The following is a 15816-nucleotide window of genomic DNA, read 5'->3' on the forward strand; positions in this document are numbered from 1 at the left end:
TTACATGTGAATTCATAAGTTATAACCACAACCAAGCATAAACCAAAGAGTAAATCAAACGTCCATCCATGTTTATAACTCTCTTTAACAGTCATGCAATTAAAAACCGAATCCTCATCATTGTGTTGGAAGGTACTCTACGACACAAACAAACAAAAACAACTTTAAAACGACTCTTTTTTGGGTTTGTCCAAAACTTTTTCTATTTTTTTACTTGAATTTTCGGATTTTCTGGTAAAACCACATCAAAACACATCAAAACTTTCTAAAAACACTTAAAAACAATGAAAAACAACCTTTGAAATGTTAGGTGGTAAAACCCTTCGAATTTTGACATAAAAACACTTTGTTTACCCCCCCACACTTGAACCAAACATTGTCCTCAATGTTTCAAACATAGACTCACACAAAAACAAGCAAATAACACAACTAGCAAACATGACAAATATGGCAAAGTAAAAGCAATAAAGAGTAGGGTTTAGAAACGCAAATCTGATTATGATGCCAGAGCTTCTTAGGTCCTCTTTTGCATGGGTTGCCTCCCAAGAAGCGCTTGCTTTAACGTCTTCCAGCCGGACGATGCTTCCAATCAAGCTGGAATAGGGCCCACGGGTTGGAGATTGACTTCCTCCACGGTTTCCTCCTTAAAAGGTGTGAAATATGGCTTCAAACGATGTCCATTGACTTTGAACTCTTGTTGCGTCTTCAGACTTTGAATTTGAACTGCACCATGCGGAAAAACATTAGTAACAATAAAAGGTCCAATCCACTTAGAACGCAACTTACCTGGAAATAACCGAAGGCGAGAATTGAAAAGTAGCACTTTCTGCCCGATAGAGAACGTCTTGCTCCGAATCATCCGGTCATGGAATGCCTTCGTTTTCTCCTTGTAAATACGAGAGTTCTCGTAAGCTTCATTCCTAACTTCCTCAAGCTCGTTCAATTGAAGTTTCCTATGAAGACCTGCGGCATCAATGTCCATATTAAAGGTTTTGATGGCCCAATGTGCTTTGTGTTCCAATTCAACCGGAAGATGGCATGGTTTCCCATAAATGAGCCGAAATGGGGACATTCCAATTGGTGTTTTGTAGGCCGTACGATACGCCCATAATGCATCATTCAAGCGCAAGCTCCAATCTTTCCGGTTTGGCCCTACGGTCTTCTCCAAAATCTGCTTGATTTCTCTATTGGACACCTCCGCTTGTCCACTTGTTTGAGGATGATAAGGTGTTGCCACCTTATGCGTGACACCATATTTCTTGAGTAGCGCTTCAATGGTGCGATTGCAGAAATGAGAGCCCCCATCACTTATAAGTACCCGCGGCATTCCAAACCTTGCAAAAATGTTAGTCTTAACAAAATCTGCAACCACTTTAGAATCATTAGTACGGGTGGCTCTTGCTTCCACCCATTTCGAAACATAATCAACCGCAAGTAGAATATAAACAAAACCATGAGATGAAGGAAAGGGACCCATGAAATCTATGCCCCACACATCAAAAATTTCAACATTAAAGATGGGACTTTGCGGCATTTGGTCTTTTGGTCCTATACTTCCAGTTCGTTGACAACGATCACATGCCATGCAAAAAGTTCTAGCATCCTTAAAGATAGTAGGCCAATAAAAACCACATTCAAGTACTTTACGTGCAGTCCTTTGAGTGCCAAAGTGACCTCCGCATGCATAAGTGTGACAAAAGTTTAAAATAGATTGAAATTCAGAATCATGCACACACCTACGAATGATTTGATCAGAGCAATATTTCCATAAATACGGATCATCCCACACATAATTTCGTGCATCATACTTAAGTTTATCACGTTGGTTTTTATTGAACTCACTTGGAATGACTTTAGATGCTAAATAATTAACTAAATCCGCATACCATGGCATACTAACCTCAATGGACATCAATTGCTCGTCCGGGAATGTCTCTGGGATCGGCACAACCTCTTCTTCATGCACCAAACGGCTCAAGTGGTCAGCCACAACGTTCTCACTTCCTTTCTTGTCTCGGATTTCGATATCGAACTCTTGGAGAAGAAGCATCCATCGAATAAGCCTTGGTTTAGCCTCCTTCTTTTTGAGCAAGTACTTCAACGCTGCATGATCAGTGTAAATTATGACTTTAGTACCAAGTAAATACGAACGAAACTTATCTAAAGCAAAAACAACGGCGAGAAGTTCTTTTTCCGTTGTGGAATAGTTCAACTGAGCATCGTTCAAGGTCCGAGAGGCATAATAGATGACGTGTGGCTGTTTGTCCTTCCTTTGTCCCAAAACAGCGCCTAGAGCATAATCGGACGCATCGCACATAAGCTCGAAGGGAATGTTCCAATCTGGTGGCCGAATGATGGGGGCCGAAGTTAGCATCTCTTTGAGGTGCTTGAATGCCTTTTCACACTCCTCGTTGAAATCGAAGGTCACATCCTTTTGGAGAAGTCGGCATAGGGGTGTGGAAATCTTCGAAAAATCCTTGATGAATCGCCTATAGAATCCTGCATGGCCCAAAAAAGAACGAACCTCTCTAACCGAAGTTGGAGAGGGTAAGTAGCGTACAAGATCTATTTTTGATTTATCAACTTCAATTCCCCTTTCAGAAACGATATGCCCTAAAACGATGCCTTGTTTTACCATAAAGTGACACTTTTCCCAATTTAAAACAAGGTTCGTTTCAACGCATCGTTTTAAGATTAATGTGAGATTTTCCAAGCACCCATCAAACGAATCGCCAAAGATACTAAAATCATCCATGAATACTTCAATAATCTTCTCAATGAAATCGGAAAAGATACTTACCATACATCGTTGGAACGTGGCCGGTGCATTGCATAATCCGAATGGCATGCGCCGGTAAGCAAAAGTACCAAATGGGCACGTGAAGGTGGTCTTTTCTTGGTCGTCCGGAGCTATGACAATTTGATTGTATCCCGAATAACCGTCAAGAAAACAATAAAAAGAATGACCGGCTAACCTTTCTAACATTTGATCGATGAATGGTAGTGGAAAGTGGTCCTTCCTTGTGGTGTTGTTGAGCTTCCTATAGTCAATGCATACTCTCCAACCTGTTTGAATACGGGTTGGCACAAGCTCATCCTCAGCATTCTTCACCACAGTAACTCCGGACTTCTTCGGGACAACTTGAACCGGTGAGACCCAACGGCTATCCGAAATTGGATAAATCACTCCACAATCGAGAAGCTTTATAATCTCCTTTTTCACGACTTCCATCATCGGAGGGTTGAGCCGGCGTTGAGCCTCTCGAGTTGGTTTAGCCCCCTCATCTAGAAATATGCGATGCATGCATGTTGTAGGGCTAATTCCCTTAATATCGGCCAATGTCCATCCAATGGCTGTTTTGTGCTCTTTCAACACCCGAATCAACTTTTCTTCCTCTAATGCCGTGAGTGATGAAGAGACAATGACGGGCAACGTCTCTTCATCTCCCAAGAATACATACTTTAAATGATCCGGCAACGGTTTAAGTTCAAGAACGGGGGCCTGAATCACGGAAGGTAACAACGTATTAGTGGAAACGGGAATTGGAATTGGGTTAGAAGGCTTACCACGATGTTGGGGCAATGATTCCAAGGCAGCCACAAGCTCGGCATGCTCCTCCTTAGGTACGGCCAGATTGGGCTTTATGCCAAGTCCTTGTGCTATCGTCGTTTCAAGGGGATCGTCTTCCAACATATCAAGATAATCCTGTGCCAATTCATCCAATATATCAATAGAAAAATAAGAATGATCATCTTTAGGAAATTTTGATAGGAGCATATTTATGCGCCTTAGTTAGCTAGTTCTTATGCATTTCCATGGTGTTTTCTTAGTTAAAGTAGTCTTTTAAGCTAGTTTTATGTGTTTTCAGGTTTTAAAGCCAAAGGATGCAAGAAGATGCATTTTGGAGCTTTTTGGAGCAAAATTGGGCTTGGAATGATTATCACATAATTGGAGCCAAGGTTTGGACGAATTTGAAGACTTGAAGATGATGATTCCTACTTGAACAAGGTTTCCTAGTTGAAGTAGGAAAGTGCTTACATGAAGGAGGATTCCTAATCGACGAAGGATTCCTAATCAACGAAGGATTCCTAATCAACGAAGGATTCCTAATTGAAGATGGATTCCTAATCACATGAGGATTCCTAGAAGAACAAGGATTCCTCCTCCAACAAGGATTCCTACTTGAAGTAGGAAAGTTAAGCCAAGGTTTCCTACTTTGGTTTGATTTTTCCTAATTGTCCCTAAAAGTTCCAGCAATTATGAAGACTTCCTAAGCATTCTAGGACATCAAATACACATTTCTTGCACCTTTTGAACCCTTGCCGCACCCCCCTTGGTATTTCCTCTTTCTTATTTCCTGATTCTAGGCTTTAAAACACTTTCCTTTTGTGTTTTTAACCCTAGCCGAATTTCCCTTGCTGTTTCCTTTAATTTTCTGATTTGTTTCCTTAATTCTAGAAGCTTTAAACTTAATTCCTGATTACCTAATTAGTCTAGGGTTTTTAATTTCCTAATCCCTTTAAATAAACATGTTTGTGCAGCCACAAACATCTCCATTCAGCCACACACTCTCCCAAATTCGTCAAAACCCATCCACAACCTCAGAAACCAGTCCTCCTCCATCTCTGCCGATTTCCACCACCATTCTTCATCTCCACACCTTCCACACAACACCCATACACTACCCCCAAGCCTTGCCGTGCCCCTACACCATCCATAATCCATTCTACATCACAAAAAAACCCCCCAGAAATCATCCTCCCCCAATCTGCCGCAAGGAGAAGAGAAGGAGACAGTTCATGAAAATTGTTTGGCTCTTCAATCTGAGTTGTTGAACAATTTTAGGTGTATTCTATCTTATATTTCAATGTCTACTTCTTGTAATCTTTGTTTTTCATTGAGTATGATTGGCTAAATTCGTTTTGGCTAAGGGTGTATTCAAAACCATGTTTATTTATGTGAAATAAGTTGATTACTTCCAGTTATCGTTGCATAAGTCGTGAATACAATTTGCTTAACCGTTTAATTCAAAACTTATTCTTGTATGTTGATTGAGAGTGCACGCTTGATTTGCATGCTGGAATTTGGTGCTAGAATATAAGTTTGTTACACCTAATCGTTATGAATTTATATTCGCAAGTAGTGAAGATCGCTAGTCACGATCGTGTTAAGTAGATTCATGGCAGGAGTATCATGCTTTTCATAGTTACAATTGCCTTGTCGATGCTTATGATTTCCAAAGAACTTAATGATTCTAACTCGTATCTTTATCATGCTTTTCATATAGAGAACTTGTTAGGAATAATTTGTTTGCGATGCATATTCATCCAATTCAATGATTCTAGGGAAATCTGAAAGTTAATTTAAGCGGACCTAATTAACTTGGAGTGTCGAGGTTCATAACTTATTGAATTGATAACTGGAAATCGATTACGTTGCATAAATTTCATGTGTGGAGAAGAACCCCTTAGCCATTCCATCACCCATTGATTCATCACATTTAGTTCACAATCTGTTTTAATTTACAATCTGTGCATTTAGTTCAAATTCGTCCAAACACAATTCCCCCATATTTTGTTAAGTTTGAGTCTTCATAATCTGTCCTCTTTGGTGTTTTTAAGTATTTTGAGTCATAAGTTTTGTCAAATTCGTCCAAATCTTGTCTTAGTTGCTGTTTGAGTCAATTAATTTGTTTTAGTCAGTTTTAGGCAGATTTGAGTGTTTCAAACCTGTTTTGAATCTTAGTAGTCTAATTAGAGTCTTTAAGTTTAGTTTTTGTGTTTCTAAGTCGATTTGTATTAGATTAGCACCCCTAGTTAATCCCCGGTTAGAACGATCCCTACTTACATCATTACTACAATTGTCACAAATAGGGTTTAATTTGTGTGTTAAGTTAATTTTCACATCAAATTTTGGCGCCGTTGCCGGGGATTAGCAAAGTTGCTAATCCCTCGTTATTTATTTTTGTGTTATTTTTGTTTGTTTTAAATTCAGTTTCTGACTTGGTTTCTTGTTTTCTTGTTTTAGGTACAAGTGTATGACTCGAAGTTCCAAATCTGTCCAAGCAAACATTTTGGAGTTCGACGACGATTTTGAGCGAACTTTGAGAAGAACAAGAAGGCAACAAGCATCCAATCCACCTAGCCCGGAACCTCATTGCGAAGAAAACGAATTTGAAGAGGAAGAAGAGCCCACGGCTAGAGTTGTAGAGGAGAACCAAGAGATGGCAGCGGACAACCGAACCATTAAGGAGCTTTCTGCCTCGGGTTTGGATAATGCAGCCCCTCTTTGCATCCAATACCCCGCGGCAGCCCAAGGGAAAACCAAAGAGTTCGAATTGAAGTCGAGCTTGTTACATCATGTTCCAAAGTACCATGGGCTGTCCATGGAAGACCCAAACAAACACTTGAAGGAGTTTGAAGTTGTTTGTTCAAGCATGACGCCGGTAAATGTTGATGGCAACATTTTGAAGATGAAAGCTTTTCCATTCTCTCTAATGGATAAAGCTAAAGATTGGTTGTATGAATTGGCCCCGGGGACGGTTACCTCGTGGGAGAGCATGAAACGAGCGTTTTTGGAAAAATTCTTTCCAACCTCAAGAGTCATTCTTTTGAGGAAACGCATTAGTGGCATCCAACAAAGCCAAGGTGAGTCATTTCCAACATATTATGAACGTTTTAAAACTCTTGTTGCTTCTTGTCCACAGCATCAAATGAAGGAGGAGTTGCTCCTTCAATACTTCTACGAAGGACTCCTTCCCATAGAACACCAAATGCTAGATGCCTCGGCGGGTGGTGCATTGGTGGACATGACTCCGGTGGCTGCCAAGACTCTCATTGCGAACCGAGCACACAACGCACAACAATATGAAGGTGTTGGGCAGAGAGATACCCCACGGTCACATCATGTAAATGAGGTAAGTTCTATTTCTGAGTTACAATCCCAAATGGCTAACCTCACTTCTATGTTATCGCAGTTTGTTGAAGGCCCCAAAACGCAAGGAACTACAATCTGTGGTGTATGCTCCATTCAAGGACACCAATCGGATCAATGCCCTCAATTAATTGAAAATGGAGGGTGGGAATCTGCCCATGCCGTGGGTTATGGGAATCAAAACCAACCAAGGGGTGATCCTTTCTCTAATACATACAAACAAGGATGGCGTGACCACCCAAATTTCAGATGGAGAGATGCACAACAACCTGCCCAACAAGGTGGATTCCGACAACCTCCGGGTTTCTTTCCAAGGCCAATGGCACCACAACCACCTCCTCAAGCACAATCATCACAAAACAACTCAGGTACTTCTATGAATGATGATAAAACTTATCAATTACTGACCACAATGGCGCAGGGATTGCAGACCCAAGCAAAGGAAGTTAATGAGCTCAAGAAGCAAATGGGCCAAATGGCAGAATTTTTGGGGCAAATTCGTGAGAATGGTAAGTTACCAAGCACTACGGTAGTCAATCCTAAGGGTGGGTTCGAATCTGCAAAAGCTATCACCCTAAGAAGTGGAAAAGAAGTAGGAAGCAAAGCACATGAATCTGCCCAAAACAAGGAGGAAGAGCCATCACACCCCACGGCAAGGGTGGTACCACCTATGCCGCAGCCACCTAAGCCCTCCCATCCGTCCACCTCAGGTAATGTTGTTCCAAATGTTGTGAATTCAAACACTAATCTGCCCAATGTTCCTTTCCCTCGCAGATTTGCGCAATTCAAGAATGAAGAGGAGGAAAAAGATGTTCTAGAGACATTTAGGAAGGTTCAAGTTAACATACCTCTCTTGGATGCAATCAAGTAAATCCCGAAGTACGCCAAGTGTTTGAAGAAGCTTTGTACAACAAAGAAACGTTTTCGGGAGAAAGAAGTGGTACAGGTAAGTGAGAATGTGTCTGCCATGATACAACGTAAACTACCTCCTAAATGCAAAGATCCGGGTAGTTTCACCATTCCTTGTGTCATTGGTAATACTAGGTTCAAATCTGCCATGTTAGACTTAGGTGCATCCATAAATGTTATGCCATATTCAATTTATGCATCTATGAACCTAGGCAAGTTAAAAAATGATGGTGTAATCATACAATTGGCCGATAGATCTAATGCATATCCAAAGGGAGTTGTGGAAGATGTTTTGGTGCAGGTTAATCATTTGATCTTTCCGGCGGATTTCTATGTTCTTGAGATGGATGAATCGGATCATGCTCCTTCATTGCCCATTCTCCTTGGACGGCCTTTCATGAAAACGGCTCAAACCAAGATTGATGTAGCCAAAGGAGAAGTAACTATGGCATTTGGTGGTGATATGATTTGTTTTAAAATTTCTGAATCCATTGAGACTCCTAACGTTGTTCATTCTTGTTGTGTTATTGATACAATAGAAAAGATAGGGACGGACCATTCAGCCCCTAACACAAAGGTTGCATCAAGAGCCATGCAAGACGAGGGAATTAAAGTAGAGCATAAGGACCCCACGGCCACTGCCCTTAAGATACCCAATGTGGCCGAGAACACCATGAGGAAAAAAGTTCATGTTGCTGCCACTTCATCACAACACCAAGGTAAGGCACCTAGTCCAAATCCAATTCCCATTAAAGTTGATAGTTGGTTCCCTTCTTTGGTGCAGGTACCCAAGCAAATCCCCGATGGTGGGCGCATGAACATGAACCTTAGGCAACACAACGCACCCATCAACAAACATCACTATCCATTTCCGTTCAAGGATGCAATGTACAAGAACTTTGTGGGGCAGGTTGTGGAGGAGATCCCACTCCATGCCGTGGGCTCCAATGGGGCATGATCATGTTCTTCGTCCGGCTGCAAGACGTAAAAGAAAGCGCTTCGTGGGAGGCAACCCATGCATTCGACAAAGGAAGACCTAGAGAGCACTCCAATTCCAGATTTGAATTTCTCAGACCCTTCTCTTTGTTGTTTACCATCTGCCATGATTAGTGTGTTTAGTTGCTGTTTGTTTGTTTGATTTTTGTTTATGTTAGTTTATGCTTGAAACATTGAGGACAATGTTTGATTTAAGTGTGGGGGGGTAAACAATATGTTTGCATGAAAATTCGTGGGTTTTATTCACCCATCACTTACAATGTTGTTTCTTGCTGTTTTAAGTGTTTTTAGTATGTTTTGAAGCATTTTGGTGTGTTTAGACATAGAAATCCGAAAATCTCATAAAAATTTGAAAAATTTGTTTTGAAAAACCCAAAAAGAGTTGTTTTTGTGTGTTTGTTTGTGTCTTAGGGTACCTTCCAACACAATGACGAGGATTCGGTTTGTAATTACATGGCTGTTAAAGAAGAGTGATTAACATGGATGAAAGTTTGATTTACTCTTTGTTTATGCTTGGTTGTGGTTATAACTTATGAATTCACATGCAATCATAAAAGAAAAAATCAGTTTTTGTAACATGCTTGAAGGAAGGAACTCAAACTAACGCTACAACCTTGTGAGACTTGAGCCTAAACGTTTATTTGGAGAGTTAAATTTTGTGCATTCTTTGTTTTCTAAGTCGTTGCATGATCTCATTATTCCTTGCTTGGTTGCTACTTAAAAGGCGTTTCATCATTTAGTTCCAAATGCTAGAACTCATGCCCATTTCATTCAAAGCATGTTATTGATTTGCATAACACATATTCAAGATGAAGTTGTGTAGTGACCACCACCTTAGCCAAAAAGCCGTGTGCCCTGCTCCATTATATGTTTAGGTTTAACCCCGTTGAGCCTTGTTTAGCCATTGTCTTTGTTAACCCACATTACACCTACCTAGCCTAGATTAGGACCATCCATACCCTTGTTCTTGAAGCATAGTAAAGCATGATTCAAATTGAATCCCTTTTGATTAATGTATGGCAGAAAACAAGTGTGGGGGAATTTGTATGTGTGTGTTGATATGCCAAGAAAAGAAATAAGGCATGAGTGAAAATAAAAAGAAAAAAAAAATTCGTGGAAAAAGAAAAGAAAAAGTTGTGGAAAGAAAGAAAAAAAAAAGAGTATGAAATAAGTGAAAATAAGTTCACATGTTTATGGTAGTTGAAGAAAGGGTCCAAAACGTTGAAGAAAGGGTCTAAGTGAGTTTCTGCAATCATAAGTGATTCTAAGTCTAGATTTCATTACTTTGCTTATTATGCTTTAAGAACGTTTGTTTCCCTATCCTTTCCTTGTTAACCAACACCCCAAGCCCCATTACAACCCTTAACTTCTATCTTGAGTGTTATGTGTTTCAATTTGTGGAGTTTGAATTTGGTATGAGCATATGGTGTCACTGGCTCTTGCATCTAAGTAGTAGCATTCCATTCATGAGATCATATCTAAACATGCTTCTTAACTCTAGAAATTGCGTTCTTTGTGAAACATATATGTGAGCATTCGTTTTCATATCTACATCAATCTTCTCACATATGACTAGTGTAGGGTGTGGAGTTAGAAAATCTGAGTGAAAATAGAGTATATATCTTGTAAGGAATTGAGGGAATTCTCTAAGGCATGTTACCACATTCAAAGCATTGTTTTAATTGATTACTTGTGAACTAGTAAGTAGTGGCTTTAATTAAGTATGTGCTTACGAGTAAAGAGAACTCAAATCTGTGGGGATAACAATCTTTAACATGTCATGTGCATTGGAAATCCCTAAGCAAATGTTGGAAGGTTTAGGTTTTGTTTTGGTTAGTTTGTTTCGTTTTGTTTCCTTTCTTTTGTTTGTTTTGCTCGAGGACTAGCAAAAGCTAAGTGTGGGGGAATTTGATAGGAGCATATTTATGCGCCTTAGTTAGCTAGTTCTTATGCATTTCCATGGTGTTTTCTTAGTTAAAGTAGTCTTTTAAGCTAGTTTTATGTGTTTTCAGGTTTTAAGGCCAAAGGATGCAAGAAGATGCATTTTGGAGCTTTTTGGAGCAAAATTGGGCTTGGAATGATTATCACATAATTGGAGCCAAGGTTTGGACGAATTTGAAGACTTGAAGATGATGATTCCTACTTGAACAAGGTTTCCTAGTTGAAGTAGGAAAGTGCTTACATGAAGGAGGATTCCTAATCGACGAAGGATTCCTAATCAACGAAGGATTCCTAATCAACGAAGGATTCCTAATTGAAGATGGATTCCTAATCACATGAGGATTCCTAGAAGAACAAGGATTCCTCCTCCAACAAGGATTCCTACTTGAAGTAGGAAAGTTAAGCCAAGGTTTCCTACTTTGGTTTGATTTTTCCTAATTGTCCCTAAAAGTTCCAGCAATTATGAAGACTTCCTAAGCATTCTAGGACATCAAATACACATTTCTTGCACCTTTTGAACCCTTGCCGCACCCCCCTTGGTATTTCCTCTTTCTTATTTCCTGATTCTAGGCTTTAAAACACTTTCCTTTTGTGTTTTTAACCCTAGCCGAATTTCCCTTGCTATTTCCTTTAATTTTCTGATTTGTTTCCTTAATTCTAGAAGCTTTAAACTTAATTCCTGATTACCTAATTAGTCTAGGGTTTTTAATTTCCTAATCCCTTTAAATAAACATGTTTGTGCAGCCACAAACATCTCCATTCAGCCACACACTCTCCCAAATTCGTCAAAACCCATCCACAACCTCAGAAACCAGTCCTCCTCCATCTCTGCTGATTTCCACCACCATTCTTCATCTCCACACCTTCCACACAACACCCATACACTACCCCCAAGCCTTGCCGTGCCCCTACACCATCCATAATCCATTCTACATCACAAAAAAACCCCCCAGAAATCATCCTCCCCCAATCTGCCGCAAGGAGAAGAGAAGGAGACAGTTCATGAAAATTGTTTGGCTCTTCAATCTGAGTTGTTGAACAATTTTAGGTGTATTCTATCTTATATTTCAATGTCTACTTCTTGTAATCTTTGTTTTTCATTGAGTATGATTGGCTAAATTCGTTTTGGCTAAGGGTGTATTCAAAACCATGTTTATTTATGTGAAATAAGTTGATTACTTCCCGTTATCGTTGCATAAGTCGTGAATACAATTTGCTTAACCGTTTAATTCAAAACTTATTCTTGTATGTTGATTGAGAGTGCACGCTTGATTTGCATGCTGGAATTTGGTGCTAGAATATAAGTTTGTTACACCTAATCGTTATGAATTTATATTCGCAAGTAGTGAAGATCGCTAGTCACGATCGTGTTAAGTAGATTCATGGCAGGAGTATCATGCTTTTCATAGTTACAATTGCCTTGTCGATGCTTATGATTTCCAAAGAACTTAATGATTCTAACTCGTATCTTTATCATGCTTTTCATATAGAGAACTTGTTAGGAATAATTTGTTTGCGATGCATATTCATCCAATTCAATGATTCTAGGGAAATCTGAAAGTTAATTTAAGCGGACCTAATTAACTTGGAGTGTCGAGGTTCATAACTTATTGAATTGATAACTGGAAATCGATTACGTTGCATAAATTTCATGTGTGGAGAAGAACCCCTTAGCCATTCCATCACCCATTGATTCATCACATTTAGTTCACAATCTGTTTTAATTTACAATCTGTGCATTTAGTTCAAATTCGTCCAAACACAATTCCCCCATATTTTGTTAAGTTTGAGTCTTCATAATCTGTCCTCTTTGGTGTTTTTAAGTATTTTGAGTCATAAGTTTTGTCAAATTCGTCCAAATCTTGTCTTAGTTGCTGTTTGAGTCAATTAATTTGTTTTAGTCAGTTTTAGGCAGATTTGAGTGTTTCAAACCTGTTTTGAATCTTAGTAGTCTAATTAGAGTCTTTAAGTTTAGTTTTTGTGTTTCTAAGTCGATTTGTATTAGATTAGCACCCCTAGTTAATCCCCGGTTAGAACGATCCCTACTTACATCATTACTACAATTGTCACAAATAGGGTTTAATTTGTGTGTTAAGTTAATTTTCACATCAAATTTCATAGCTTCAGAAATGTTAAAGTTAATAATCTCCCCATCAAATTCCATTGTCAACGTCCCTTTGAACACATCGATCTTGGTACGTGCTGTTTTCATGAAGGGCCTCCCAAGTAGAATCGGCAATGGGGTGACATTTGGTGAGTCCTCCATCTCTAAGACATAGAAATCCGCTGGAAATATCAAGTTATCCACCTGCACCAACACATCTTCCAAAACTCCTTTCGGATATGCATTAGAACGATCGGCTAATTGAATTATAACACCATCGTTTTTAAGCTCTCCTAAGTTCATGGATGCATAGATTGAGTATGGCATGACGTTAATTGAAGCTCCTAGATCTAACATAGCATGTTCAAATTTAGTATTGCCTATAACACATGGAATTGTAAAACTACCCGGATCCTTGCATTTAGGGGGTAGTTTTCTTTGCAAAACAGCGGAAACATTCTCACTTACCTGGACCACCTCTTTGTTCGAAATTCTCCTTCTTGTTGTGCATAGTTCCTTCAAAAACTTGGCGTACCTAGGTACTTGCTTAATTGCGTCAAGAAGAGATATATTGACTTGCACTTTCCGAAATGTCTCCAAAATGTCTTTCTCGGTCTCCTCCTTCTTGGATTGCTTCAACCTGCTAGGAAAAGGCACGTTTAATGGAATAGAACTAGACAAATTCGGTTTTGAGCTTACCTTGGCCGAATTATATAGGTTGGAAGTGCAAGATGGCTGCGGCAAAGGATGTTCCATCCTTGCCGTGGTTGAGGTTTGGGGTTCTTCTTCAAACGATAGCTTTTCATCCTCTTTTTGACTTGAATTGGATGCTTGGGGTTCGGTTCCAACTTGTTTGCCACTCCTTAATGTAATTGCTTTGGCGGTTTCGAATCCCCCTTTTGGATTTGCAACGGTTGAACTAGGGAGTCTTCCTTGGTCTCGAAACTGTCCCATAAACTCGGCAATTTGCCCCACTTGCTTCTCCAACTCGTCCACCTTCTTGTCCCTAGTCTGCATGCCCTGCGCCATAGAAGTTAGTAAATTAAAAATTTGATCATTATCAATAGAAGAACCTGATTTTTGGGCGGGTTGTGCTTGGGTTTGATTTGGTGCAAACGGCTTTTGATAGAAACCCGGGGGTTGTTGCCTAAACGTGCTTTGTTGTTGGCCTTGTTGGGGTTCTCGCCATTTGAAATTGGATGATCACGCCAACCGGGATTGTAGGTGTTAGAAAAGGGATCATTCCTTTGTTGGTATTGTTGCCCAAAGCCCACGGCATTGAGGGTCTCCCACCCTCCGTTCTCGATCAATTGTGGGCATTTGTCCGTAGGGTGTCCTTGCATGGAGCATACGCCACACGCACTTACATTTTGAACTTTTGGCCCTTCCACAACCTGAGAAAGCAAAGTAGTAAGGTTAGCCATTTGATTTTGAAGTTCGGTTATGGCACTTACCTCATTCACTTGGTGTTGCCGTGGGGTGCCTCTTTGTCCAACACCTTCGTATTGTTGAGCGTTTAATGCTCGATTGGCAATCAATGTCTTTGCTGCCGTAGGGGTCTTGTCCACCAAGGCTCCTCCCGCCGAGGCATCTAGCATTTGTCGTTCGATTGGTAGAAGTCCCTCGTAGAAGTATTGTAGAAGAAGCTCCTCCTTCATTTGATGCTGTGGACAAGAAGCAACAAGTGATTTAAAACGTTCGTAATATGTAGGAAAAGACTCACCTTCTTCTTGTTGAATTCCACTTATCCTTTTTCGTAGGAGGATGACTCGAAAAGTTGGGAAAAACTTCTCCAAGAAAGCTCTTTTCATGCTCTCCCAAGATGTGACTGTTCCGGGAGCTAATTTATATAACCAATCTTTCGCCTTTTCCAGGAGAGAAAAGGGAAAGGCCTTCATCTTCAATATACTCCCGTCGACATTGATTGGAGTCATGCTTGAACACACCACCTCGAATTCTTTTAAGTGCTTGTTAGGATCCTCCATGGACAACCCATGGTACTTCGGAATATGGTGGAGCAAACTTGACTTTAACTCGAATTCCTCGGTCTTTCCTTGGGCAGCCGCCGGATATTGAATACATAGAGGTGCGGCATTGTCCAATCCCGAAGCCGAGAGCTCCTTGATTGTACGATTGTCTTGTGCCATGACTGTCTCAACTTCACCCACTTGTGCCGTGGGTTCCTCTTCCTCAATCTCAACTTCGACTTCTGAATTTGAACTTGATTCACTAGGTTCTGGATTCTTCCTCTTTCGTCTCAACTCTCGTTCAAAATCGTCGTCAAAGTCCAAGATGTGTTCACGAACCGGATGAGAGCTCCGAGTCATAAACTAGTACCTAAAAACACAAAACAAAAACAAAGTAAAAATCTGGACTCAAATCAACAAATTGAAATAAAATAATCCAAGGGATTAGCAACTTTGCTAAGTCCGGCAACGGCGCCAAAATTTGATGTGAAAATTATGTTGACACTCAAATTAACCCTCTTTTTATCAATTGTAGCAAAGTATGTAAGTAAGGATCGTTCTAAACTGGGGATTAGGAGGGATTGCAAAATCACTTGAAAACTGACTCAAATACGTAAAAACAAGTTTAAAACACTAAACTAGACTTCAAAGAATGCAAAACTAAACTTTAAAACACCAAAACAAACCAAAAGACTCAAAACAACCCAAAAACACTCAAAACTGCCTTAAAACCACAATCTGGGCAGTTTTGAACACTAGACACAAACTTGGACGAAAATTGGTTTTAACTTGACCTAAGACACTTAAAAACACAAACGAAAGTGATGTCTAACTATTATGACTCAACTAAGAAAAGGGGGATTGATTTTGGACGATTTTAACTTTGAAAACATAAACTTTGAAAACAAACTTTGACAAAAACGTTTTGATGAAAATTAAGATGGTGAAAGGCTAGTTAGAAGGTT

The 15816-nt window shown here is 39.9% G+C and overlaps 1 protein-coding gene across 1 annotated transcript; it reads right to left on the reverse strand.

Annotated features, from left to right (window-relative positions):
• Positions 1-245: 245 nt before the first annotated feature.
• LOC126584262 (uncharacterized) lies at positions 246-3217 on the reverse strand (the record flags this gene model as incomplete). The annotated part of the gene is made up of 4 exons (XM_050248698.1): positions 246-265; positions 712-1581; positions 1717-1807; positions 2177-3217. Coding segments are annotated over 4 exons (2022 nt in total), but the record flags the coding sequence as incomplete, so codon positions are not given.
• Positions 3218-15816: the final 12599 nt, after the last annotated feature.

Source organism: Malus sylvestris, chromosome 10 (genome assembly GCF_916048215.2).
Source record: "Malus sylvestris chromosome 10, drMalSylv7.2, whole genome shotgun sequence".
Classification (NCBI taxonomy): domain Eukaryota; kingdom Viridiplantae; phylum Streptophyta; class Magnoliopsida; order Rosales; family Rosaceae; genus Malus; species Malus sylvestris.